At 37.7% G+C, this 26870-nt stretch overlaps 9 protein-coding genes across 14 annotated transcripts in view; 4 read left to right on the forward strand and 5 right to left on the reverse strand.

Moving 5' to 3' along the window:
* The window catches only part of LOC105177358, a gene marked incomplete in the record, with an annotated part of 4996 nt that extends 4361 nt beyond the window's left edge, over positions 1-635 (forward strand). Inside the window, 1 exon segment of the mRNA XM_020699014.1 lies at positions 1-635. Coding sequence (XP_020554673.1) covers positions 1-147 — 147 coding nt within the window.
* Positions 1744-4145, forward strand: LOC105177302 (EID1-like F-box protein 2). Of its 3 annotated transcripts, none has more exons than XM_011100402.2 (3): positions 1744-2041; positions 2755-3646; positions 3849-4145. In XM_011100402.2, the coding sequence occupies exon 2, from the start codon at positions 2759-2761 to the stop codon at positions 3626-3628; it is 870 nt and encodes a 289-aa protein (XP_011098704.1). In that variant the 5' UTR covers positions 1744-2041; positions 2755-2758; the 3' UTR covers positions 3629-3646; positions 3849-4145. The 3 variants fall into 3 exon arrangements, with proteins under 3 accessions (XP_011098704.1, XP_011098707.1, XP_011098706.1); XM_011100405.2 differs by having other exon boundaries at positions 2876-3646; XM_011100404.2 differs by having other exon boundaries at positions 1745-2041; positions 2882-3646.
* Positions 4748-6784, reverse strand: LOC105177304. 2 transcript variants are annotated; one of them, XM_011100409.2, is made up of 6 exons: positions 6642-6784; positions 6406-6540; positions 6187-6260; positions 5887-5966; positions 5489-5640; positions 4748-5078 (listed from the first exon to the last, which is right to left on the reverse strand). In XM_011100409.2, the coding sequence occupies exons 1-6, from the start codon at positions 6643-6645 to the stop codon at positions 5035-5037; spliced, it is 489 nt and encodes a 162-aa protein (XP_011098711.1). In that variant the 5' UTR covers positions 6646-6784; the 3' UTR covers positions 4748-5034. The 2 variants fall into 2 exon arrangements, with proteins under 2 accessions (XP_011098711.1, XP_011098710.1); XM_011100408.2 differs by having other exon boundaries at positions 4748-5052; positions 6642-6783.
* LOC105177303 (pentatricopeptide repeat-containing protein At3g29290) lies at positions 6799-10929 on the forward strand. The gene is made up of 3 exons (XM_011100407.2): positions 6799-6961; positions 7126-8853; positions 9142-10929. Exons 2-3 carry the CDS (start codon positions 7180-7182, stop codon positions 9301-9303), a joined length of 1836 nt encoding a protein of 611 aa, XP_011098709.1. The 5' UTR covers positions 6799-6961; positions 7126-7179; the 3' UTR covers positions 9304-10929.
* On the reverse strand, positions 10725-13436 carry LOC105177305 (membrane-anchored ubiquitin-fold protein 1). Of its 3 annotated transcripts, none has more exons than XM_011100410.2 (5): positions 13285-13436; positions 12478-12801; positions 11526-11690; positions 11186-11278; positions 10725-11101 (listed from the first exon to the last, which is right to left on the reverse strand). In XM_011100410.2, the coding sequence occupies exons 2-4, from the start codon at positions 12608-12610 to the stop codon at positions 11223-11225; spliced, it is 354 nt and encodes a 117-aa protein (XP_011098712.1). In that variant the 5' UTR covers positions 12611-12801; positions 13285-13436; the 3' UTR covers positions 10725-11101; positions 11186-11222. The 3 variants fall into 3 exon arrangements, with proteins under 3 accessions (XP_011098712.1, XP_011098713.1, XP_011098714.1); XM_011100411.2 differs by having other exon boundaries at positions 13281-13426; XM_011100412.2 differs by lacking the exon at positions 13285-13436 and adding an exon at positions 13138-13267.
* On the reverse strand, positions 15012-20327 carry LOC105177307 (probable galacturonosyltransferase 14). Its single transcript, XM_011100413.2, has 6 exons — positions 19463-20327; positions 18564-18619; positions 18275-18430; positions 17397-17987; positions 16394-16696; positions 15012-16074 (listed from the first exon to the last, which is right to left on the reverse strand). Exons 1-6 carry the CDS (start codon positions 19689-19691, stop codon positions 15796-15798), a joined length of 1614 nt encoding a protein of 537 aa, XP_011098715.1. The 5' UTR covers positions 19692-20327; the 3' UTR covers positions 15012-15795.
* Positions 20916-23236, reverse strand: LOC105177359 (pentatricopeptide repeat-containing protein At5g39350). Its single transcript, XM_020698956.1, is given in 2 exon segments — positions 20916-21624; positions 21626-23236. Coding segments are annotated over 2 exon segments (1956 nt in total). The 5' UTR covers positions 23086-23236; the 3' UTR covers positions 20916-21128.
* On the reverse strand, positions 24035-25945 carry LOC105177308 (BAG family molecular chaperone regulator 8, chloroplastic). The gene is made up of 2 exons (XM_011100414.2): positions 25327-25945; positions 24035-25198 (listed from the first exon to the last, which is right to left on the reverse strand). Exons 1-2 carry the CDS (start codon positions 25834-25836, stop codon positions 24413-24415), a joined length of 1296 nt encoding a protein of 431 aa, XP_011098716.1. The 5' UTR covers positions 25837-25945; the 3' UTR covers positions 24035-24412.
* Positions 26279-26870, forward strand: part of LOC105177309 (alpha-1,4 glucan phosphorylase L-1 isozyme, chloroplastic/amyloplastic) — a 7509-nt gene continuing 6917 nt past the window's right edge. The window contains exon 1 of the mRNA XM_011100416.2: positions 26279-26693. Within this exon, the coding sequence (XP_011098718.1) occupies positions 26501-26693 (193 nt within the window). The 5' untranslated portion in view covers positions 26279-26500. The remainder of the gene's footprint in view (positions 26694-26870) is intronic.

Raw genomic sequence — 26870 nt, forward strand, 5'->3', positions numbered from 1 at the left:
TTACTCAATAATGTAATCGAAGAAACAGCAAGTAAACTTGTTGAAAGCAGGAAAAGTAAGGTTAAAGCCCTGGTTGGAGCTTTTGAAACAGTGATCTCCCTCCAGGAGAGTAAACCTTCTTCACAGACCGTCACTTGTACTCAATAACATATCATCATGTTTCTGACAGTTTGAAGCAATTTAAAGAGAACAATACAAGGGTGTGAATAGTGGAGTGGCATTTCGCGAGTTTCTGGTACTGCCAATATAGGTTATAATTAGAAAGCCTCGGAGGCCTCGTTGCAATGTGTGGTCGTGCCTGGTGGTTTTGATGTGGCTTCGAAACCTTTCCGTAGGGTAAGCTTGTTCTTTCTTCTTTCTTCTCAGATTTTAGACTGAAGGGAAGAGGAAGAAGGAGAACTTCAAGGTCTGGACAAGAGTGGAGTTATTTTCCTTGAGTTTGCGACAGTTGACTTTGAAGATCTGAATGCTTGGTTTTGTATTGACAGATTTACAGATTTTGTGTTGGTTTTCTTGACATTTTGTCTGGTTTCAAATGTGTTCCAGACAAATTATAACTTTGATGAATGCTTGTTATGGGTATGCTGGATGTGGGCTTCTTCTTATGAATAACAGAGAGCAACTTTTCTTGACCATTTTCTGCCTAGCAACTGTTGAAGAACTACAACAGATTATCAAGAATTCATTTCATTCTCCAAAGTCAGTCTTGCAACTCCTCCAAGAGTCCTCATAACTCGCAACTACTTGAAATTGTAATATGGAACGGTGGTATGATTTTCAAAACTGAAGCAAAATCACAATTACGTTTGGATAAAAGAATTTGAATTTAAACTGAGTATTTAAAATAATTTTGGTAACTCATTAATCAAAACAGTTTAAAATATATCAATATTTTATAAAATATAATTCAAATAAAAGTAGAAATATTTTGGTTACTTTCTAAAGAAAGAATCCACTCTTGTACGGTTTTTGTTTCTTTGAGCAAAATCCTCTGATATTTTTATTACTCAATGATGTTTCCTTAATGTCCAAGTGAGCTGATATTGCCACCATATCATCAATTCTAATATAAATATCGAATTTTTTTAAAATTTATCATAATTACATATTTTATGTGGTTTGAAAAATTATAAATATTTTTTTAAACTTAATAACTATATAACAAAAATTCTCTCTTAACAACCTATTATAAGGGATATTTATCAAAGGATCGTTAATTTCAAAAAGATATTTTTTAGACAATAAAAAATTATTTATAATTATAACAAATATCAAAAAAGTCTTTTATAATTTACCCTTAGTTCTAATATCTCAATTTGTATTTTAGGGGATACAAATTTTAAATGGAAGTAAAAAAACTTTGGTATTAAACTCCCATTCTTGAAATAATAATTTTATTGAAGACATAATTTTGAAAAAAAAAATTTGTTTTTGCATGTCGACCCAATAAAGGGTGAATATCACAGTGCAAATTCTCATCAACTTGATGTCTGTGACCTAAGAAATTGAAGGACCAATGAGTTAACAAATAAGGAAAATAATGGCCTTTAAATTTCCACATAAGCAAAAAGATAAAATGTACAAATCACTGAAAAATAAACGATTGGTCCTTTTCTAGCTTAAAACAATACTCCTCACTCCTCTCTCTGTGTTTATCATATACCAGAGATATTCTTTTTAATTATTTTTTTAATATATTGTGTGTATATATGTATATATATATTTTTTTATTTTTTTTTTCCTTTCTTGTTCAAGATATGCTACGTCGGAGGCCGGCTCACGACTTCATATTTGGCTTTGGCGAAATCCCTGAGAATAATATTTCCAAGCTGAAGATTGATTTTTTATTTTCTGGGCCGAAATTGTTTCTGCTAAATAGATACAATCTCCAGCAATTTTTTTTGTATGTTATCAGGAAATTTTATCGGCCTCGGAATTTGCCCTTTGGCATTATATGCCGATCCTCCCAATCTTGGTTTGCTTGTTCGTGCAGCTGAAAATTTGTGGACGTATGCTGGAAGTGAGCTGCCTTTGAACTGAGGTGGAATTTTGGGGTCTTTCGTTCGAGTTTGTCGCGATCTAGTGTATTTGTTGTTTGCCCTTTCGAAGTTCTCTGATTTTATTGTTTTGCGTTCTGTTGATGTTAGATGTATTTTTCTGGGAAATTGTAGAAACTCTTTTGGATTATAACTAATGCTGGTTTTGCTGCTGGCTATGTGAATATTGAAGTGGGTTTACTTCTGGGATGGTTTGAGTTTATCTTGTGATTGTGAAGTGATGAATCCATTGCTATCAATGTAGGGTGTGATGAGTACTGCGTGTAAGATTTTCACTTATGGATTCTTGTGCATCAGAGCATTGATGAATAGATTCAGATGATGCTTGTTCTTTTCAGGAAAAAAGTTTCTGAAAATGCATATTTCCCAGCTCCTGAACCCAAAGTTTTTTTCAGCTTTATCTGGGTTGTACATAGAGATAACATTTAAATGTAGAGTTATTTATCATAGGTTTTTTGGCCATGATATTTGGGTACTTTTCATTTCGTTCAAGAGATTTAATGCTTAAGTAAAGATAGTTCAGATTGTTTCCTTCTTGTTTAATAACACTGACTTTTCCTGCTAAATAAAGTTCTTGTTGTGCTGCTTATTGCAATTGATATCTTCTATCAAAATTTATATTTACATAGGATGTTTCTTGACTTCATCATTGTAATTATATTACTTTTTTCTATCTTGTTCTTGGTTTGCGGGACAGGGTAATGACTCCTACTAATGGATGTTTGATATTCCATTACTATCTGCCGTTGATAATATGGGTATCATTAAACTTGGGCCTGAATAGAGATACTTACCATGGTTTTTGTTTCTACGACAAGGTGCAGACAATGATTCTCACAAAGCAATTTCGCTGCATACACTCGGCAAGTTGTGTTTGTACGAAAGGACACCTTACTGAAGAAGTGTTATTCTTAGTTTTTAATCATTTGAATTGGAACCCTAAGTTGATTGTGGCGCTTTCTTGTGTGTGCAAATGGTTTGACGATCTTGCTAAACGAGTGCTTTGGAAGGAGTTCTGTAGGACTCGAGCTCCCAAGATGATGCTTGATTTGCAGTCGAGTGGAAGTCATAGTGTGGATGGGAACTGGAGAGCACTTGGCAAGCTGCTAATATATTGTTCTGGATGCAACAAAAATGGGTTGTTCAATAATATTAACATTCCAGGCCACTTTGTCTACCGGACACGGTTCTCAAGGACATCGGGCAAGAGCTTTCTCTTGCCACAATGCAGAACGGATGTCTTATACGTGTCTGATCCTTGCGAGCATCTTGACCAAGGGGATGAAGGAGATGTTGGTTTTTTTCGTGGGATATTTAAATCCTTTGCACTGTCAAAGGTCAGGAAAATGCTGATAAGCAGAAGTGCTCCAATGCATCCAACCGAGGTGTGTCCATATTGTAAGGCAAGGCTATGGAACATGCTGGCAGCTAAAATGATACCGTCAAGTGCTAGCTGCCGGTTGGGTGCTTATGAAGATTGTATTGAGTATTATGTGTGCCTTAACGGGCATGTGCTCGGGATTTGTACCCTCTTGCCCCTATCTGATACAGATGAAGCATCAGAGGAGTGATAATTTAGTACAAGTCAGGTAGTCATTTACTAGCTTTGCGTTTTGACTTTTTACATTCGCACTTCCGCAGGAGATCATTCTTCCTTTTTCCACCTTCCCCTTATATCTTGCCTTGGTTGTTTGTTGTTGTTTTGATTTTGTTTATGCTTAAGCTTTTTGGAGTGCTTTGATGATTTGCCTTCTCAGCTTGTTACTGATGAAAACTACTCCTATTTGCTAGGGATATCATGTATGAAAGTAATCGCATTGGTGTACCTATATGATGAAAAACAGCCAATTTGGAGAAGTGGGCGAGTCAGATATTACAGACTGTTGAGTGGAACTTCTTTTTTCTAGTTTTGAGTTCCAATCCACTCTAAGTCTGCTGCTTTGGGATCTTTTTTTCCCCTACTTAGCAGACTGTTTTAGTGCATTGTTAACCTTTCTACTGTTTTGTGTTCATAAAAAAGTATCTGTCTTGTACAATTATGACCTTCAAAACGTTCTGTATTTGAATGAAGGCTGGGTGTTTGACACACTTATTCACGAGTTTCAAACTTGTGGATCTCTATCCTTGAATAAGGTTGTATTTAATTATCAGAAAAAAAAAAAGAAAAAAAAGAATAAGGTTGTATTGTTGGGAAGAAAGGTTCTAAATGATACTAATATTGCTTGGATTTTCAAGTGGATCATAATCACCACAGAAAATGAGAGACTCCACCAGTCTTCTCATTCGCTACTTTCATTCCAATGACATTCTTGAAAAATTCATCTTCGTCTGTCTGTGAAGCAGAAAGGCCCCTTTCATTTTATTATGAACATGGATGATGGAACCTCAATGCTACCAAATATCTCTTGTATACTTGCCTCCTACATTAGCCATCTGGTCCATGAAGATGCATTCTGCTGAAAGGGGAACAAGGCTTATATCCCATTATCTTTGTCTCATTATCCAAAGTAGTTAATTAATGAGAAATATCTGAGTTTGGAACAAGTTGCAGATCCTGTTAAAAGTACTCCTACAATCAAGTCAGACTTCTCGTTGATTAAGGTACTTCTAACTAGTACAATTCTTTCACAAATCATCAGTCATAATGGAGAAACTTGGGGACAATGCTAGGTAAGGGGTCAAACCTTTGATACAGTGAACGGATGGGTCATTTGGATAAATAGGCAAATCCATGTATGCCATGTGTTGATGCAGGTATCATAGCATTAACGATCATAAACCGAAAGAGATACCGTGTTTAGATGTATCAGAAAAAAAGGAACCAGAAATACAATGAGTCAATTTTCAGAGGAACTCAGACAAGACAATAACAGAATTCAACAGCCTGTACATAGGTTCAATCTAGTGATTCACAGTCAACTGCTCTGCTCAATACATTTGCATTCAGTCTCTGCATCAAAGTTCAATCCCTCAATGGTCATATGACCAATATTAACTGCAAATATAGGCTTCCTGTCAAGACTAAACGAAAATTGAAAACGAATCAAAAACAACGTTAGACATCAAGCTGCAGTTTGTCGATGAAAGCATACAACAGCTAATGGCACCTGAAGAGAACTGCTTGGTGATCTCTTACCATATTTCATTTTGTCACTTGTTCAAGCAAACAGGCCTAATCTATTGAAACTTACTAAAATCTTGACGCTCACAGATGTACACAAGATTTCTAAGAGTCATGAGGCTGTGAGGTTATATGTAAGCCAGTTTTTCTACTCCCTCTGTGAATGATGAAGATGACATGTTTGATTATATAAGATGTTCTAAGTTGCTTGTTGCTCTGCTTGAAATGAGTTTAATTTATTTTTATTATGCGGACATACAACTTTCAAGAAAATGGCTCTTAAAATATTAAGAACTGGTTATTGATTTACCGACAGCATCCATGCCCACTAACTTAGGCATGAATTTTCTGAGATGCTCCTCAGCTGCTTTCTCAGCTTTGAGTGTTTCACATTCAAAAGAAACTGAAACCTTATGTTTCCCATGCTTCTGTTCAAGCATACCCACAACATCCTTCTGCCACCTGTTACCAAATGAAAGGCCTTCAAGGAACCACAATAACAACTTAGTCTTAGGCAGTCTTTTCCTAGAAGCCAAAACAATAACCTATTTGATATTACAACTCACTAGATTTACGATAAACTTAAAATGAAATCCATCTTCAAGCTAAGCCCAATAATACACAAAATGTACATGCTTAATGCCAAACACAACTTTTTGACTATACTGGCATGCCAGCAACATAAAAGATATTGCACAAATAGCTTACCCATGAGCATGGTCAGTGCTGCATATCTTGGCAGCATCATGTCCTCTGCACTCCACCACTATCTCTCTTTCTCTCTTAGTCTGTTGTTAGGAATTTATCAGAATGATTGCAATGATCATATGTTAATTGAAATCCATTTCTTTCAAAAAGCAAGACCAACACTCCCTAGCTAGAGAACATACTGAGTCAACAAGAACAAGATAACTTGACACGATTGTAGGGTGTAATAGAATAAGGGAACGTGAGTTTTACAAGTATAGCAAATTTCAAGGCATAAAAAATAAAGAAAATGACACTAACATTATAGTCTGTTACAGTTAGCTTGATCAGGCGGTAATCCTCACCCCTGCTGCACTCCCTTTCACACTCCAGTTCTTTTGCAAAAATACGAAAAAGCAAGTGCATGAGCAAATTTATTTATATGGACTGGCAAAAACACAATCAAATACAAATACACAGCTATTCATATTGGATAAAACAATTCTACTAATACTTCCAAGTTAAAAGGATAGAGAGTACCAGTGCCATGGAGGCCATAGCAAATGGAGTGCGGAAGCTGAATAAAATGGCCTGAAATGGATCCACTGGGCAGAAGGGCTATTGACGCTACACCCTCCATTACCGTTTGGGATTTCTCCTCTTTTTCTCCTCCTTCTGCAACAAGAAAGCATGATAAAGGTAGCAGAATACACGAATTGACCAACAAATAAACAAAAATAATCGTATTTTTCCGGTTCGGGAGGAAAACAACTTACCCATTGTAGGGTTATGGAAGTTGTCTATGCACTCTCTTTCCCGGGGTTTTAGGTCAAATGTTGAGAGGGTTTTTATGTTTTTGAAGTGGGAGAGGGTTTTTATGCCAACGGAGTGGCGTTTGATATTTTGTTAGAACGACGTCGTCAGGGTGCTATCTTGTTTACGATTTCTTTCTATCTACCGCTAGCTATCTTGCTAGCATCCTTTCTGGACACTTCCTACGCTGCTTGTCTCATTCTCTCCCATCTCTGCTTCGAGAGAGAGAGATTTCATTCGCAAGCTCTAAGTTCGTTTTTAGAAATCCGTAAACCTTCTCGAGGTACTACTTCATTCATGCTTTGCTTTTTTATCTTCTAATCGCAGTGCAATCTGGAATTCAAGAATTGCGTCTTTCTTGTTTCGAGGAAAGAAAATTCTGTTAGCATACAAGTTTTAGTTGTCTAAAACTATATCTGATTTGATGATTTCTTTCTTGGATACCAGTTTTGGTAGAGGCAACATATAGAAAAATTCAATCGTTCTGCTTTTGGGTTGGATATGGTAATGGTAGAGATGCTGAACAATCCACCAGCATGTTCTATTTCCATGTACAGGAACAGCCACCAAACTCACTGGTTTTGCTGTTCAAGAAGGCATGATCTTAGAACCCATTTAAAGTGTATTGGTTGTTCTGCATATTTGAGTTGGAGATTAAACATAAAGATGAATTGTGCCAAGAATCATGTCTTTGGTGTGGTTGCTTTAGCTGAGGGGTCGAGCACGTGGTTAGGAACTCCTAAACAGATAACCCCAGAAAATTTTCTGTCGTGTAAGTCAATTGGAATTAAAACTCCTTGTATAATGCCTAATAAGGTTGCGAGGCTTGAGTTTGAGTCAGATTGTGATGAAGGAAGAACCCCACTTTTTGAAGGAAAAGAAGGTTTTAGTGAAAATTGCCCGCAACATATATTGCCACCTTGGGGTGATTTGTCTGATGAAGAGTTGGAATATCAAAATAATTTGGATGATAGTTTAAGGAGATCTACAAAAACTATCGATGAGACTGACAATGAGAGATATTACTTGGAGGAGAGGAATGAAGAAATATTATCGAAAAGGATTTTGAAGCTCAGCAGATCAAATAAAGTTAGAAGTGTTTTAGCATTATATAGGTCAATGGAGTTTTCTGGTCTGCTGCCTAATTCACATGCTTGCAATTCACTTCTTTCCTGTCTCTCAAGAAATGGAAGACTTGATGATGCCTTGAAAATATTTGAGTTTATGAAGACACGTGAGATCATTACTGGCCACACTTATAGCTTGATTTTAAAAGCAGTTGCAAATGATCGGGGCTGTGATATAGCATTAAGTATGTTTGAGGAAGCAGATAGGGCGAGCAAAACCAGAAAGTATATGGACACAATTGTTTATAATACTATGATAGCAATATTTGGAAAGTTGAACAACTGGGTTCAGGCTGAGAGGATGTGGAGAAAATTGCAAGATAATGGCCATGTAGGGACAATAGTAACATATCGCCTGTTAGTTTGCATATTTGTTCGTTGTGGTCGAAATGAACTAGCTCTTGATGCATATCATGAGATGATTCGAAATGGATTATGTCCAGGGGATGATTCTATGCAAGCGATTATTGGAGCTTGCACGAGAGAGGGGAAGTGGGATATGGCACTAAATGTCTTGCAGAGTATGTTAAACAGTGAGCTGAAGCCGACTCTAACAGCTTGTAATGCTTTAATTAACTCACTTGGGAAAGCAGCCAAAGTTGAACACGCATTCAAGGTTTATGGTCTTTTGAGATCGTTGGGCTATAAACCTGATGCATACACTTGGAATGCACTGCTTGTTGCATTGAACCGGGCGAATCGACATGCTGATGCTCTTCGGCTCTTTGAGACCATTAGAAGAGAGGACAGCACCGTCATAAATCTGCACATATACAATACATGTTTGATGTCTTGCCAGAGGCTTGGGCTTTGGGAAAGAGCAATGCAGCTACTATGGGAAATGGAAGATTCTGTGTTTCCTGTTTCTGTTACATCATATAACCTTGTTATTGGAGCTTGTGAGGCTGCAAGGAAACCGAAGGTTGCATTGCGAGTTTATGAGCGCATGGTTCAGCAAAAACAATCTCCTGACATATTCACTCTTTTGTCACTAATAAGAGGTTGTATCTGGGGTTCCCTTTGGGATGAAGTCGAAGAAATCCTAAATGTAAGTTTCTGAACTGATTTAACATTCTATCTCGTGTTTACAAGAGCTCCCTTCTGGAATCTGGATACAGAGAGATGACTGTTTGCCCCTCCATCCTTTTCATTTTCTTTTCTTCAGTAATAACCACTTTTCGTTGCTTAAAGAGTCATGTTTTCGTTCCTTTTTGCTTAAAGAGTCACGTTTTCGTTCCTTTTTCTTTCTTCCTTCCTTCTTTTTCTTTTGGCGGTTGATAATGTGTTCCCATTGAATGTCATTCCTAACCCAATGATGTTATTTGTCATGCTGCAGTCTGCACCAAATGGATCTCTATATAATGCTGCTATTCAGGGTATCTGCTTGAGGAGCAAGACTGACTTGGCAAGAAAATTCTACGCGAAAATGCGTGAGATTGGCCTCAAACCCGATGGCAAAACTCGGGCTTTGATGCTGCAAAACTTACCAAAAGGTTGATCAGAAAAAAAGAAACACTCTTAAGGATTAGTGTCTAATGTTAGCCATGCAATCTTTATGCTTTATGGTTCAGACCACAAGAGACCTGACTCTGTATTGTATAGGTTTTTCTGATATCCTCCAACCTCTTTCTGTATATTATTCAGTTACTTATTTGATGTATAGAAGATTAGGTTTAGAGCTATTACAGCTAATGAGTTCAATAGTTTACAAGTCAGCTCAGTGCTGTTAGAATTTAGTTCTCAAGACGATTCAGGTTCCTGAGCAAATCATAAAACTGTTCATCTCTTGATTTTAGATAATTTTAGCAAGCTGCTTGCAGTAGAAATAGTTCACATGGTAAAAGACATTCTTCCTTTCCAAAGTTGCTCCGCAAATATATCAGCTAAGTTGTGATTCAAGAATCGACTTCGAGAATGTCATTACTCTATGTTGGTTCCTTTCTTGATTCATTGAAGAACTGGAAAAACTCGTTCTCTAGCTATAGCAGGCATGGGGGAAAAGGGCGTGGGCGGATGCTTCTGGGCACAAGATTGACTCTTTAAAGAAGCTATACAAATATTGGCCCTAAATAGTTGGAAGTAATCATTGATTTTGTTTGTCATGTTTCAATTTGTTATCTGCACAACAACGTTTGCTGCCCCACAGGCCAACATCAAGAATACCGTAACTTGCAATGGATTTTAGCACTAACTTGTGATTGTAATTTACCCATCTTCTTGCTACTCTTAAAAATAAACAAAATGGAAATGCCTTTTTGTTGGTATCTGTCTTTTCCTGGGGTAAACAAGCAGGAATTCATATAGTATAAATTAATACCAGCTTTTCAGCATCAGTTCCTGCTTGAACAGAAGGATGCATGTTACAAATAATAGTTTCTAATGTCAGCTTTTTAGTGTCAAAGTCTGATTGAAGAAAGAGTTGCATACAGGGTGTAAAGGCTAATTTAGCTAATCACGGAAGCAAGTTAACAGCCTGACTGATTCCTTTTCATCAACATTTCTTGCCAACCTCCAACCAAGAAAGGGGAAAGAGAAATGCAACTCTTGCATTTCTTCAGTTTAGAGTCGAACAGCTTACGTAATCTCACATTATTGGCAGAAACTTGATGTGTGGACCTAACATACCTAATTTTATAACATCTAAGATTTTCACTGGTTAGATTGTGATGAATGCAACAGTTTCTTGATTTCTTGCCTCATCACAAGGAAGCTTCGACGTTTATTCACTAGTCTATGTGGCTCAAATCACTTTCCAATCTGTGGCACTACGTGAGTAGACGGATGCAGTTATAAAAAACAAAATCTGTTAGGCTCGGCGTCACCAATAAGAAGTCCTCTAATCAAGACCGAATGAATGTTTCAAGAAAACAAATCTTGATCCGGATCAACCACAAGCAGGTACAAACTATGAAGATATAATTCAAATGAACCTGAAGCTTCCCTTATGTTCCTTCATTATTGCTGAGAAACAGTTCACACATATCAGCTTTCATCTACTAACATGAACATATCACTGAAGTTTAAACCAATTGCCTCATTCTGCTACCATGAAATGGTTTATTCAAAGCAGGCAGAAATCTTCAATTGGAGGAAAAGGCCGTGAATACAGAAATATAATCTGAAATAATTTAGTGAAAAGATATGCTATATGGACGCGAAACTGATGACTATATGGACACGTGGACCTGGACGAAGATATGATTTTGACAATGACTGCACATTTCACCACTTGCATTGGATAGACAAGCCAATCTGCCAATCTCAATGACTTTACCGACCAAACCCAGAAACCTCATCTGCATAAAGTCGGGAAAACAAGAACAAAAATTTATTTTGTAACTTACATCAATTCTAGTGAATGGAGCTAAGAACCTACCAACCTGCAAGTAATGATTCTCCTGCTTCTGGAGCTGGATCTCATAATATCACACAGACGCATTTGTTCTGCTTAGGGTCAGTTGGCAATTTCCTTTCTGTTCCATGAAAAAAGATTAGCTCACATCAAGAAGATGCCCTTAATGAAAGAAGAAAGGAAGGCATTTGAGACAAGACCATTCAAAAGCAAAAATCACAGAGGGCAGCACTGAACCGCATTACATTCAAGAAGTGATCAATAACAGCCAAGGATTATACTGTAAAGCTGTCAGAAAATTTCTAAAAGACAATGTCATACTTCATATTATCAATTTTCTGTAGGACTAACAAGAAGCTTAAAGATACCCTTTTCCGTTGATGGCGGTTGAACGACAACATGCATGGTTGTGACTCCTCCTGGAATATCACATAATGGGCTCCTACATTCACCCACAGTTCTATTGTTCTCCAATATTCTTCCAGCGCTGATTAATTTGATATCTTTTACCGTACGTGGACCATTTTCTTTCTCTGTTTCAAAATAAGTATTTTAGCACGTGTAGGATACAAAGGAACAATAAAAATTGCTCAAATTGTGGAATAGGCAACAGTCGTCCTAAGCAAAGACATCAACGATGCAGGAAAAGTCTAAGTTTGGAACATATGCAAACAAAATTAAGATAAGTTCCGAGTTCCATTTCAATTTGACTTCTAGCAGGAAGGAGGGGTAGGAGTGGAGGGTTGCATGAAAGTTGATAAGCAACACTAGATTTTAGTAACCTAAGAATATGTGCAAGTTTTTTTGTCCCCCGTGAACAAAAATTACCCTATTCTTGGGTTTTATGCGAGGTGCTCATAATTATGAAGACAGAGAAGTTACAGGTTACAGACCAACTTTGGGTGTGGCCAAAGACAAACTCAATCGTCCGAACACTATATCAAACAGTGATGATTGAAGATCCTGGCTTTCTGTTTTCTGCTTCAGATGGGTAGAAAAATAATGCAATTTATTTCCCAGAAGGAGCTTAACTTTGGCAGGAATTTGTATTTGGAATTTCACAAACCCAGTGGAGAAGTTTACATCAGGTCCAAGACAAATGCTATACCAGCTTAATCTAGACACATGGCACATTCAATCCCTTTCTGATTTCAAGCATAATTGCACAACCAGAACCCAGGAACCACGCCTAAGCCACTAGGATTAAAACTCACATATGTTCATCCTAATTGCATCACAATGGCAGAACGAAGTCGTGGCAATTTCAGCAAAAGACAAACAAACAAAAACACAATCACAGACTTGAAAGATTTAACTAACCTTTGGGCCATTGAGCTATGATATTCTCCTTCAAGGTAGCAACACTTGTAGCCACAGGAAAATTTCTCGGTCCGATATCTGTTCCATCAGTCAACCTAAACTTGATCTCTAGCTGATCTTGTGCTCCAGACATGTTCAAGCTATCCCAGAACAGAGTTCAACAAAAAGAACTTGATATTCACTTTGCTCTTCCACAAAGCAATCAATCTCCAATCCCACTTATAGTGGTTCACACCAAATCAAGAACCCACTCAATAATTACAAATATCTCCTCTTGATATTGACTCACAAAATCCATCCACCATATCCTTCTCTTTTTTGAATCTGAGATATGATTTTAGGATTAATAAAAAAACAAAATCTTGGAATTACTAAGGTGCAGATATACAAAGGAATATTAGCATATAATGGAAGCTAAATTGGAGCACCAGATGTACTATTCATAAAAAATATACAATCAAAAGCCAAATGGGTGCAGAGATAATCCTATTATACATCCAGAAAATTAAGCACTGATCCAATCATGCCCAGTAGCAGAGAATAAGAACCCAAAACTTGGACATATCCAAGAATATATGGATGTAATGCAACTCCACCTTGACACAAAAAGATAACGAAAATGAAGCCAAATAAAGAAAGAGAGTGACAGTAGAATCTCACCAGCTATTTCCCTCCCCCAAATAATCCTTTTTTTAACACCAATTTTCCTCTCAATCAATCAAAAGTCAAACCCAAGAAACACTCAAGAATTTCTTCCTTAGTTTCCCAATATTTCAGTAAACAAAAATATGGCAAGAACTCACTTACTTGATCTGGGATCCTCCTCCTCTTTTCTCCCTTTTCACGAATTTTCTTTTATTTTTTCAAGAAACTCAAAAACCCAATCCAAAGAAGAGGAACAAGAAGAAGAAGGGGGCTGCGGAGGAGTGCTGTGCATTAGCACTAATAAAAAGATATTGTAACAACAAGGTAATTAAATGCTAATTAATTAATTAGTGAAGCCCAGACAGACACATTTAAAAAAAAAAAAAAGAAAATGCTGATAGAAAGACGAGACGGACAACGCTGTTTCGTACTTTTCAAAGTCTTACTTATAATAAATACTAATAATAATAATTATGAAAGAATGAAATTTAATTTCTAATTCTCCAAACTCTATGGCAATAATCTTCTTTCTTTTTAATATATATAAAGTTGGAGCAATTAATTAAGAAAAATTAATAGCTGTATCCCTTTTTGACCGGGAATTAGTTATGATTGTTACTTAACTCCTTTTTTTTTTTTGCTTTTTTATTTTCTCTTTTATTGATATGATGATCAAATTAGCCACGTCCCACATTTTTGTAAGCTCTTCATTACACTTTTCTTTCTTTCTGTCTATTTCTTTTGGACAAAGTAGTTAATATGGATACGGAGCCTTTGTCAGTGTCTGCAATGTAATAAAAATTGAAATTTGTGGCATCACATTTCTGTTCTTTCTTTTCTTTATTATTATTATTATTTAAAATAAAAGACAAACGGATATTTTTTGTTGTATATTGATGATAAACTAACAAATGTAAGAGAAAGTATAGAGGGGTAGGGACAGCCATTGTTTTTTAGATATGAAAGACAAGAACAACTTAATAATTATTGAAACCAACAAACTACAGCTTGAATCATGTACAGTGACATCGTTTAATAGAAAATAAGGTAAATTACAACAAATTTTTTGAAATTTGTCATTATTATAAATATTTTTTTATTATTTAAAAAATATAAATATAAAATATCATCATACAATTAACAACCATCTAACAAGAAAATGACTTTTTTCGTTCCATAAATTAGGGTATATTTATTTTTGATCCTATTGATTACAAAATTCTTACTTATGATCTCATAACTTCTAAAGGCAGCACTTTTCTTTCCATAACACATTTTTCGTTATATTTTAATAGAAAAAAGAATGTAGCCATTAGAACTTCTATACTTTTAATCTCATAACTTTAAAAAAGTAGCACTTCTGATCTCATACACTAAACAAGCACGTGATCTTTTTCGTTAAATATCTAACGAAAATGTGTCGTAGGATAAAAAATACTACTTTATAAAAGATAAGGGACCAAAGTGAAAATCTCATAATTAATAGGATCAAAAGTGAAAAAAAAACCCTAAATAACAAGATGAAAAATACTATTTTTCTACCATCTAACAAATACCCTAAACAACGAGTAGCCACAATGAGGTATTAATTAAATGACCGTTAATGCTAAAAGGCAGTTGTAATTTTTTAAATAAATTATGACAATTTTCAAGGAATTTCGTTATAATTTACCTAGAAAATATTAAAAGTAGAAGAAAAATACACAATCAACTGACAAAACCTAATAAGGTGGGGATAATCATTGGCCAATTTTTTAGTCAAGTAAAATAAGGAATCTAAAAACTTTAGCATGAGGTGTATGAAAACAATCAAATGCTTCATTGTCAATGGTGTTCTTGTTGCCAACTAGATAAACACTAACACAAGAATCCTTGTCAAGAAAACAAAGTCAGAACCATTTCTTGTTTACAAATCAAAGGTATCCACAAAGAAATATTGGGTACAAGGAATAAGCATAAGGGGGTACAGAGAAAAGGAAAATGTTGATATCAAATTGTAAATTTGATGAAAGAATAATCTGCACATCTAAAATGTCTAAGCCTGAATCATACAGAAGAAATACCTGAGATATAAACTATCTTCTTCCCTAACTCAACCAGGTCCCTATAACAACAAACCTCCAAGCCTACCAACTAGAATCACCGTAAATAAATAATATAAAAAACAACAGGTAAATAATAGGAGAATCGCAATAAAATCTGAATAGAGAATGGAAACAAAACAAAGGGAAAAGAATCATCTCCAAGGCCAATGGGGCCAGTGTGGTGCCTCCCAGAGACCTGCATCGTAGCTCTGTCGTTTCATGCATGGATCTGCATTCTCAGTCGCATGTACTATTATTCCTTTCTATAAGCACTAAGACATAGGAGAGACCCCATCATGGAGGTCGAAAAATTGATGTCCTAGGTCGAACCAAATATAGATGAAAGGATGTTACTTTACAGGTGGAGGAATGAATCTCAATTCCAGACCACAAGTCCTCTTCTTCAAGAATGGGGGTACAGCAACCAAATCCAGATATCATATATTGCCCTTGTGATTCTCACATTCTCAGTTAGTCAACTCAATCGAATATTGATTAATATTACCTCCAAAAAGAGACTTTCAGCAGAATACGTAATGCTTCCATATTCCGTCCACTCATTTCATGCGTGTTGTCCTCTGTTTCCTTACTATAAGATGTGGCAATTCCTTATAAAATCGCTCGAGTAGTTGACATACTTGGTCCAAAAAGGCCTGAGATGCTCAAAACCAATCTCCAACCAAGGTTTTGACTGGCCATTGTAGTGAATCACTGCTGCCTTCTCCAGACTTTCAATGTTGGTCTTATTCTGATAGCCCAACCCAAGCATGTGCCACGAGGGGTCAATTGGGTGAACATGACCCTTAAATGCAATCAAAGCTGGAGGAAGAGTCCCAAGTTTCCACAATGTTAGGTTCGACTTCAGATTCTGCAAGAACACATGACACAGTGTAAGATGAAAATAATAGTAAAAATTGTTACGTCATGTTGAGATGTGAGGGTTTATTGCCAAGATGCAACTCTCAAATGAGATAATTTCTCGTGTAAATTGCTAAAAAAAAATTCTGATCATAACACTATCACACCACTCCTAGCAAAACACAAATAAGGAAAGAACTGACCCTCCATTAGCAGGAAAGGTTTACTCGATAGTATAAATGAGTATTATAGCTGCCCAAAAGATCTGTTCAGAGGCACAGCGATAGATAATAAGCTAAATGACTAAAATCAGGTGAAATTTAACGTACCTCCTTAAGCCATGCATGGTAAGTATCTCTGATGTTTGTCTTTCTCCATGCACGCAAGTCAAAAATATTCATCCCATATGCCCATGCACATTCATCAGGATCCAAGTTCTTTGCTATAAGCGGATGTGAGAAGTTGAAATAGTTCCTAAATCGCTTAGACATAACCCACTCGTCTTCACCTTTACAAGTTTCAACAGCTCCATTAACTTTCCCATTAAGGTCAATTTCCCAGAGAGGAGACAGATCTCGTTGAATCACAACATCGTCATCTAGGAAAACCACCTTGTCAAGGTTCGGAAATAGCTGCAAAAACATAACAAAATATTATTCTCAGCCTCGAATAAAAAACGACAAACTACATAGAGAATGGACAATGTCTGAAGAAATAATGATGGAAATGGAATCAATTCGAAATCCCATCTATTACATTCACAATACACAAGCAGCTAGAACAAAACGCGAAACTGCATTTCTCATCTGCCAGAATCCTCTCATTCAGGAAACACCAAAAGCATATTCCAACCATTTGACAAGGTTATACACTAAATCGTCGAACAAATGAATTCTTTCTTCCGATATACCAAAAGGAAAATCTCTTCTATAGAAGAGTTACAAAGTGAAGTAGTTCCAGATAATTTGTAGACTAAAACATTTATAGAAGACATGACAATTGAAAACCATGTGAGCAACAACTTGGATCAAGACAAATGAAGGGGTCAGAGATGTCCTCGGTTTGACGGAAAGGCTTCTTTAGCTTTGTGCAGAAGTTGGGAATAAGTGTCTGCCTCTCAATTTGCTCACATATGATTGGATTAAAAAATGTTAGCCCACAGTTAAATTTGGGCTTTCCAGTTTCTTTTGTTTCCCAGGCTCATAATATCAGATAAACAGCAGTTGCATTTTCTCCAATCACCAACTGCCACAAGGTGTTCTAGACCAAATCAACACAAAAAACAATTCCATATCACACGGAAGAACTATATGTCCAATTGCAAATGATTACCTCTGGGAGATATATACGAAGATGGTTAAGCAATGAGATATACTTTGGACTCCTAGCCTGTAATTTTGAAGCAAATGTTCGCGGGGTTGTATCACTAAGATTGGCTCCAGCAATGTGATTTCCATGGTAGTAATTCCTAATTCCATTGTGATTCTCCACAGCTTCAAGAACCGGAACATTCTCTCTTGTTAACCAATCAAATTGATGCACACCTTTTACTTCAACTATAGCTGGAGGGACAGGATTTAGGGCAAACCACGAATGCATGCCTGCATAAGTTTTCTTGTCAGTAATGACATGGAAAACAATCTTTGCAGGGTCTACAGATGACTGGACAGCAGATGTCACGACAACTGCAGCAGCAAGAATATTGTCTGTTGACAACACAAAGTGATGGTAGGAGTTGTCAGAAAGCAAAGGAAGTAGCTCTGGAGAAGGCAACTGCTTCCGTGCATGAGCATTTGAAGAATATTCATCGGTAAGCCTCAATGAGAGGCAGTGAATGCCCTTGGGGATGGCACTAGCCGCAAAATGTTTATTCATTAGCTCAGCAAACTTGGACTCTCTGATTTCCCTTTCATATTTCTCCATCTGTTACGAAAAAAGACAATTTTCAAACTAAAAGAATTACTTGTGAAGCAAAGCTCACCTAGGAAAATCCAACAGAATGTAAACTTATTATGGGGCACATGTCGACTGTAATCCTCTCAGTTAGGAAATACATATTAATTGTAGCACGCATTACGCAGTTCAGGAATATTTAACTGTTAGGTAAAAGGATGATTTCAAACTAAAAGCGCTACTTGCGAAGAGATGATCGCCTAGGAACATCCAAGAGAAAGTAGATTTAACAGTGATCAGGGAACACAACTACATACCATTCCTTTCAAAATCAGAGCAAACTCCTTTGAACTGAACTTGTTGTTTTTCATTTCAGAAACAAGCTGACTAAAAGAGTCTGGGAGCTTCAGACCAGCCTGGACTTTCTCAGAGTTCACTTGATTCAGGATCTTAACCAAGTCCTTGACCAACCTCTGTCATAACAGTAAAACAACAACAATGTTTCCTCATGATTCTTAGCATGGATAATTGGTATAAGCAAACTGCCGATAAACATAATTAAATCAATATACAAGAATTATTAAAAGAATAAAAAAGGAAGTTTACCCCAGAATCATCGGTTCTTCCAAGAAGCTTTGGCCCCAATCGTCGTCCTAAACAATCTGAGACCAATATGAAAACAAATCTGAAAACCTACTTGAACAGATGAACTAAATCTTCTGGAATTTAATGGAACTATTACAACTTAACATATAAGTGGAGAAAGGAAAAGGTCAAACAAAAGGTACAGAAGAAAAGCAAAGCCCAGGGTTTCCTATGTGTAATAAAACACTAGGTCTATACACCCAGTCAGTCACTTTTACATCAGAATTTTTCACACATTCGTCAATGTAATGACTAGCAACATAGTCCACAAACAGCAAAAAACGTCGTCATGGAAGTGGGCCAAATATATCTAGCTTTAAGCCAGTACCAATCACAAACAGATGATGAGTTGCCACGGCAGAGGAGAAAGCCAAAAGAAATTAACACACACAAATATGGGGAAAAGCTACTTCGATAGCAGACTCTTTGTAGTAAAATCAACAACCTAAATCCATAATATAGCCTATTTAAGAAACTTGTGAATGAAGAAGCTAGTAAGACTATGCAACCTTAGCAAGAGATGAACTGAGGAACACAGCTGAAACGAGATCAGCACCCAAAAGCCCAGGCAAAGCCATCCTTATCCTTGATTCATGCTAATATCTATTATCAGTAAGATTTCTCTATGAAGCATTTTTAACCTAACTACTAAAGGAGGAGCATCAGACCCCACGAAGAACAGCACTCACAATTCAGATCCAATATCAATCCATACAACTTCAAGAATATGAACAAAATGAATTTCTAATACCAGTTACCTAAGACCATCGTAATCTATATTGATCAGGATTAACAAAAGAATGAATGACAAGACAATATTGATCCAAAAGACGAAGGGGAAGGAAAATATCAGAAAGTACCGATCGAGGAGCACTTGTTGACACCTTCAAGAGTGACAAGGGCGGTGAGAATGAACACAAATGGCAACAAAAACGCAAGAATCAGAATGGTATGGAACAGCGTGCGGTACGAAATATGGCGAGCTGCGAGCTTGATCTTCATCAAATCTCCGCTTCCGTTGCCATTTCCTCCACTGCTACTCGACGATATTGTTATACTTCTCATGCTAGGTGAGAAGTGCAGCTGCATCTTCCTCCGCCGCCCCCTCTCTCCACCAGTATCCTCCTCTTCCCCCCTTTTACCCTCCGAAAATTAAACAAATCAACGCTTGCACCAGCACCACAGCCGCTGCCAGTATTACCAACGATAGTACCCTTCAGAAAAATCCGGTCCGAATAATTCTTCGTAAACGATAACACACTGCTCACCATCAGATCCGCCACCGCAGCTATTCAACGGTCCTGATTTTCTACCCAGCGGTGAACACCACCGCATTGGAATTCCTCCAAAACAAATCCCGCCCAACCCAATGATCCTAGGGTTTCCGATTCCGTCACCGATTTCCGTACCTCAACGTGAAATGTCTAAATGCGAAATCCCTTTCAGCAAATCAACGAATGAATTAATGTAAATCAGATCAATGCATCAATTAAATCGTCCCAGCAAAACAAGTAATCAAATCCTCTCTCTCTCTCTCTCTCTCTCTCTGAATTATGCCGCTTTGTATAGATCAATGACCGGTGATCGAATTTCTCTCTCTGGATCGGGAGCCCGAAGAGTGATTATGGATCTTTTTGTTTATTTTGCGGGACTCTTTAATTTTGATTGGCTGCTAGCCCAAATTTATATCAAATTCCCTTTTCCCTTCGAAAAGTGAAATTGAAAAGTAATGATGATTATTAGTAGTAATAAGTAAAATAGTATTAATTTATTCTTCGGTCAAAACTCAAACCGTGTTGTGCTAGAGAGAGAAAATCAAACGACGGGGTCGACTTTTGACTTTTACAATTCAATCATTACTACAAAAAGGTATAAACGAGGGCCAAGATTAAGTTGGATTACAAATTCCTGTTATTACAAATTATGGGCCTTTCATTCAAAAATTGAATTAGGATTAGGGTAATTTTGTGAAATTAAATGACAAGTATCACGCCACTAACCAAACTAGGGGAATTTGAATCAGGATTAGGCCACTATGTTGATGTTTTGGGATATTACACACAGTCACTTGCTTGACAGATGCCATCTTTTCAAGGTTTTCTTTTCTTCCTTGTTATCTGTTTGTCCTTTTGTTCTTTTTCACGCGAGTTGCAAACTAAATCAATTCAGATAATTGTCCGGCAACGCTGTAAGCAAGTCCAATCCACTAATCGAATAGTGTTTAAATGAACTTCAGTTAAAACGGACATGAGTTAAATTCGAGTAGTCTAATTGAAAACTTAACAAATGAAAGATTAACTTTGAGTTGGTCAAATAAGCTTTTATTGGTCGATGTCAAATCGAATATTAAATAATTTAATTAAGTTTTCAATTCTATTACCATGTATTTAAACAAAAAATTAATTTGCCAACATTAACAGTTCGCCGGGAACCATTTGAAGTCCAGCTCCATGCATTCTACATTTGTTCTTTACCTGAAAGGGCAGGAACCACCAAATTGCATTGCAGTAACGTAATGTTCAGACATCACAGATTCCTCACCTCAATCATACTGTTCGCAGGAGCTTTTACTAATCCTATGTCATCCATCATCTGCCGCACTTTCTCTGCATCATCAAACCTTCCAACTGCAGAATAAATATTTCCTAACAATATATAATTACCAGTGTTTTCTGGTTCTAACTTAAACAACCACTTTGCAGCAACCTCTCCCAGTTCAACATTTTCATGTATCGCACAGGCACCAAGTAACGCGCCCCAAACAGCATGGCTTGGTTCAAAGGGCATGGTATTGATCAGATGATAAGCTACTTCAAGCCGATCAGCACGACCAAGAAGATCAACGATGCAAGTGTAGTGATCTGTCCGTAGATTTTCTGGGTGATTCTTTTGCATGAAATTAAATAGATTTAATCCATCATCCACCAATCCTGCATGGCCACAAGCATGCAATGCTGAAGTGAAAGTTACTTCATTAGGTTTAACCCCAGACTGAACCATCTGATTGAAAAGGTAAAGAGCAACCGTGCCGTGAGAGGTTATGAGCATATTGTAGACTTCCACACTTTGAGTATATATCAATCAAACCGGTGGCGATGTCGGGTTTACAAACAAAACCTGATCTTATCAGGTAACTATGTATATTCATTGCTTGATGCAGATCCGCTTCAATGGCATATGCAGGAAGAAGGCTCTTCCAAGTTGCATCATTGAGTTTTACTGCTTCCAGCAGCATTTGCTTGAAGAGTTCTATTGCTTCTCTGGCCAAGTTATTGTGAATGCACCCAGAAAGAATTGCATTCCAGGGGACAGTTCTCTTCTTAGATGTCCTAGAGAACACCTTTAAGCTAAGTCTAAAAGAACTGCATTTGGCGTAGAGATCAATCAAAGCAGTCTCCATATTGACATCAGATTCAATGTATTGACGAATTGCCCACCCATGCAAGCATTTCCCTAATTTCAAATCCTGTAAATCGGCACACATTGCTAGAAGTGAAGCCAAGGTCACCTCATTAGGTCTCACACCTTCATATTGCATTAATCTGCAAAGCTCCAATGCACCTTTAACATCTGCATTCAAAATGTATCCGTGAATCACAGTAGTCCACGTCACGACATCCTTCTCCACCATCCCGTCAAAGACACCACGTGCTTCGTCCATTCTTCCACATTTCACATACATATCAAGTAAAGCATTTTGCACTGCCAATCTTTTCCAGAAACTTTTATCTTTGATCAATAGATGAACCTCTCTTCCTACCACCAAGTCTTTCAGATACCCACAAGCAGGCAAGACTGAGAGAACAGTAGCAGAATCAAACTCCACCTCACTATTTACCATTCTCCTAAAAACCATCAGAGCCTCCTTGGCACTGCCATTCCGAAAGTACCCACTGATCATCGTATTCCAAGAGACAACAGTTTTGTCCTTCATTGCATCAAACACTCTTCTAGCCCCATCTCTATCCCCGCAAGTCATGTACATTGCCAGCAGAGAATTCCCCACAAAAATGCCTGATATAAACCCACTCTTAACTATCAACCCATGAATCACCATGCCCAATTCAAGCAATAACGAATCGCCACAAGCTCGAACAACAAACGGATACGTATAGTCATCCGCCCAGTAGCACCCCGACCCATGCATTTCCACAAACAGCTCGAGCGCACTTCTGGGGTACCCATTTTCGGTATACATCCTTATAATGGCTTTGCAAGCGACCGGTGTCCGTTTTGGCAATTCATCAAACAGTCTACAAGCATACTCCATCTGGCCACAAAGGCCATAGGCAGACGTCAGTAGAGAAAGAAAATGATTTGAGAGGATGCCGGAAGTGATGGCGTGGGCATGCAGCTTCTTGGTGGTTGCCAGGGATTTGGCGGTGGTGGCACAGCGGTATAACAGCGACTCGCATTGTGCGGCGGTGGCTGAGAAGATTTGTTTTAGCGTGTGAGATAGAGGTGGGCATGATGGGCCATTCATCAACTGGAAACAAATTCTATTGCGTCACAACTCTCAACTAAAACAAGAAACCGCGAACTCCGGCTGACTAGCGCTATTGCTAATTGCAAATCTCGTGATGCAACACAAAAAATTGCTTCTTTACTCGGTTTTTTATAGACACGTTTTTAGCGCAGCAAACTAATCAAGACCAAATTGAGTTTGGTCCAACATAAATTAATTATATAAAAAATACAATATAATCATCGTGCTACGGATGTTTTTAAAAAAAATAACTAATAACATAATAATAATATATCCCACTTATTTTATGATTGCTTTGATTCGGACTCATAATATCATATCATCTAACCACTACATGCAATAAGCATGATTGCATTCTTGACAGTTGATTAAACGAGATTTGATTTTGTATAATTCATTTTTACCGTGAAATTTTTAAAACAATTGCTCTTCAAAAATGGTATCATTGAAATCTTTAAATTTAGTCTTTACATTACACAAATTTTGAGTAATCGATTACAATTATATCATAAATTTCCACTGTTAAGAATCAATGCACGACAATTACCACATAGTAGAACAACTAGCGCAAGTACATATGACTAATCCCGTCAATATAACACCACTATATGCTAACCAAAGTACACTAAGTTGTATGTACTTAGTCTCATTTACTAGTTCATTTATAATTATCATGCATTAGTGCTAAAAATTTAACTACAAGGACAGGAGAAAAGGTAATTATACAATTGAGCAACTTCATTTTAAATTTTATGAGTTGAATATACCAAATAATACAAACTAAAGTGATTGACTGTGACAATGCTACCTGCCCCACCTGGAAACTCTGCTCCCCCGGCGGAAGGCGATAAAAGACCCGTCACTTGTTTCACTATGCTACCAGCAGAACGCAAACAATGAAGCATAAATCAATAGTTGGAAGAGTTTTCAGATTGCAGATACATCGTCACATGGAAAACTACTATGTACCTTCCTTAAAGTAGATGATACAGTAAGTTATCATGAGCCGGAAGTAAAGAATCATAAATGGAAAGTAGGCGAAGTAGATGCCATACAGTTCAATACCAATGAATTCAAATGCAATATGAGGACGTAAATACAACACAAGCTCAATCTTAAGAGAAGAGTAACAAAATTATTCAAATCCCGCCAACTTGTAAAGTCGATGTTAATGGTTATGACCAATGAGAGCTTGAAGTCTGATGCAGTTTCTCTCCTCATGGTTTTTCGACAGATGCGACTTACAAACTAAACTAAAGGCTCAAAAACAACTAACTGCATGATTTTCGGCAAGTCACAAACCTAGGCATGAAGGCATGATTGACTATATGTTATTAGCTAATTTCTTCCTCTTGTCAATCAAGTCAGTTCTACTTTCCATCTTCAGAGGCAATGGTGCAGAAAATGTGAAGTCATCAGCTTCACCTTGATTATACATCTTGCTTCCAGAGTTACCTTCACTTCTCAAATAAATCCTCGAGTCTTTTTCACCATCACTGCTGTGCAGAGAACCTCCACTTTCAGTGTGCGCTTCCACCTCATCATCATCCTCTGCTTCCTTCAATTGCACTCCAAATTCTTCAACTTCTCCATCAAAATCATTCTTGAGATCTCTTCCGGCACTGTCCCCATCGATGCTGTCATCATAACTCTCAACTAAAAACGGCTCAGAGTTCCTCCTGAACACCCTATAAACCTTCCCATTATCGGCAAAGCTCACGCTTTTCTTCACTTTGGGTTGAACTCCAGAATGCTGCCTCACCAAACCCCCACATTTGTTGCCAGAAACACCATGTTGTTTTGCCAAAACGCTGGGGCTTTCAATTACCTCACTCTCTACCTCATCAAGCTCCTCAGCTAATCTATCAATTCTCTCAACCAGACCCCTCAATTTCTCCACATCAACACTTCTCAAATCCCCACATTGCACATTGCCCATATTTCTTTCACCATTCGCGACACTATGTTTCACGTTATTCCTATCGTATCTCACGTTTACTCCACTTGAAAGCACCCTCCTCTCCAAGCAAAATCCATCAATGGAGTCCAAAAATTTATTTAGTTCTCTCCTTATTGAACTTCTCCCATCTCGAATCATTGGATCACCACCCTTCAAATATAAACAGAAGGACAAGAAAGACCACTATCAGATCTGCCTAACATTAATCTCATAAGAACATCGAAGATGCAAATATGAAAAATATTTACGAAGCGTTCAGACGAAGACTCTATCTTTACCTGGATGGCATCAAGTTTGAGAAGCAAGTTCATAGCTTTACGATAAATAACATCATAATCGAAGTGGGTTCTTTCAGAAACTGAGGATTTGAGACTCCTGAGAGTAGACTTGATAGAAGCCAGGTCCTTGAGTTGCCGAAGAGTTCTTGATCTGCGCAAAAGGAAGGCTCTGAAGTAGGACTGGATGGTACGGGCAGCGGCGTCGCGGACGGACTGCAATGAGGAGGAGCGGCTATGGAGGGCGGATTCCAGCACCGCGATGCGGCGGAGGAGAGAGACTATAGTGGGGTGAGTTTGTCTTTCTTCTTGGAAAGAAGATTCGCGAAAATGTGGATAGTAGTGCTGTGAATTAGGTAGGTGGGTTTGGGCAGAACAGAGGTTGGGCTGAGGTGGCGGGTGGAAAAGGAAGTGAGAATCCGGCGGATGGTGGTGGCATGCGGAGTAGGAAGTAGAGTAACAGCGGCAGTAACTGGCGGTGGAGGGGTGGCAGAGGTGGTGGTGAGAAGCCATTATTGGTTTCAACTTTTGAAGGAAGGAATCTTTTCACTGTAGTGGCGAACTGGTTCACATACTCGTTTCACTCGCCTGCTTCAACGAATTTAGTTGAACCGGATGAATTTTTCTCAAAAAAAAAAAAAAAACGAATCAAACTGATGAGAAATATTACTGAAAAGTGGGCCTTTCCTGAGTTCAAGTCAAATAGATAAACGGGTAACATTGAGTTAGGCCCAATAATAAGAAACTCAAATGGTTTAGTATCAGACCATTTATTCTTATGGGCCTAGACCTACAAATAGTTAGGCCCAGTAATAAGAAACTCAAATGGGTAATTATCAGCCCATTTAGTTACTGATGTGATTGCTGTGGTGACTGGAAATATGTGTGTACGTGGGCAGGTGTACAGTTATGAGAGATCCACACACCGTTACTTATGGGGAAATGTTCAGACTTCACAGCTTACGCCACTCGGCACGAGAAAGTATCGGGAAACGATCAATTCCAATGGGGGCAACCTTTCGCTACAAGACAACACACTCCACCACTCACTGTCTCCAAGATATTTCTCACTCTCCTTCTTCTTCTTCTTCTTCTTCTCAGTCGGTAGGGATCAGTGATTGTGTGCATTTGAGAGAAAGTAAGACAGAGAGAGAGAGAGAATAGCGGTAGGGCGAAAATGGCGACCTCATCCACCGGAGGGGTGGCGACGACGTTGTCACGCTGTTCTTCCAATGCCAGACTGATCGATTTCACCTCCCGAAATCGTAGCGTCAGGGTGTTGTTGTTGAGAAGAGCAAATCCGTCATTATGCGTCAGGTGTGTCTCCAGTGAGCAGAAGGAGAGAGTACAGGATCGGATCGCCGAGAAAGGTGTTTCTTTGTCCTTTTTTAGAGCTTTTGTTGATTTTTGTGTTGGTTATATGCTAATGTAGATATACTCTTGTTGATTCTTTTGGTTGAATTTTGAGGAATGGCTTTCTGTGGATGCTGAATGATAGATCTTGATCGAAAACTTACAGCTTTATTTGAAAAATGAAGCACATAATA

This window comes from Sesamum indicum, linkage group LG15 (assembly GCF_000512975.1).
Source record: "Sesamum indicum cultivar Zhongzhi No. 13 linkage group LG15, S_indicum_v1.0, whole genome shotgun sequence".
NCBI classification, from domain to species: domain Eukaryota; kingdom Viridiplantae; phylum Streptophyta; class Magnoliopsida; order Lamiales; family Pedaliaceae; genus Sesamum; species Sesamum indicum.

Bases quoted from the DNA above. Each gene is read 5' to 3' on its own strand.
- LOC105177307 (XM_011100413.2), bottom strand. From the start codon at position 19,691: ATGCAGCTGCACTTCTCACCTAGCATGAGAAGTATAACAATATCGTCG. The intron at 18,620-19,462 runs GTACTTTCTGAT...TATTGGTCTCAG, and splicing joins CAACAAGTGCTCCTCGATCG to ATTGTTTAGGACGACGATTG. The intron at 17,988-18,274 runs GTATGTAGTTGT...TTTTCGTAACAG, and splicing joins CTCTGATTTTGAAAGGAATG to ATGGAGAAATATGAAAGGGA.
- LOC105177304 (XM_011100408.2), bottom strand. The intron at 5,967-6,186 runs GTTAGTGTCATT...TCCTAACAACAG, and splicing joins TAACTGTAACAGACTATAAT to ACTAAGAGAGAAAGAGAGAT. The intron at 5,641-5,886 runs GTAAGCTATTTG...ATTTGGTAACAG, and splicing joins AGCACTGACCATGCTCATGG to GTGGCAGAAGGATGTTGTGG.
- LOC105177302 (XM_011100402.2), top strand. From the start codon at position 2,759: ATGACTCCTACTAATGGATGTTTGATATTCCATTACTATCTGCCGTTG.
- LOC105177308 (XM_011100414.2), bottom strand. From the start codon at position 25,836: ATGGCTTCTCACCACCACCTCTGCCACCCCTCCACCGCCAGTTACTGC. The intron at 25,199-25,326 runs GTAAAGATAGAG...TTATATTTGAAG, and splicing joins TCAAACTTGATGCCATCCAG to GGTGGTGATCCAATGATTCG.
- LOC105177303 (XM_011100407.2), top strand. From the start codon at position 7,180: ATGGTAATGGTAGAGATGCTGAACAATCCACCAGCATGTTCTATTTCC. The intron at 8,854-9,141 runs GTAAGTTTCTGA...GTCATGCTGCAG, and splicing joins AAGTCGAAGAAATCCTAAAT to TCTGCACCAAATGGATCTCT.
- LOC105177305 (XM_011100410.2), bottom strand. From the start codon at position 12,610: ATGTCTGGAGCACAAGATCAGCTAGAGATCAAGTTTAGGTTGACTGAT. The intron at 11,691-12,477 runs GTTAGTTAAATC...ATTTTGAAACAG, and splicing joins CATAGCTCAATGGCCCAAAG to AGAAAGAAAATGGTCCACGT. The intron at 11,279-11,525 runs GTATCTTTAAGC...TTCATGGAACAG, and splicing joins ACCGCCATCAACGGAAAAGG to AAAGGAAATTGCCAACTGAC.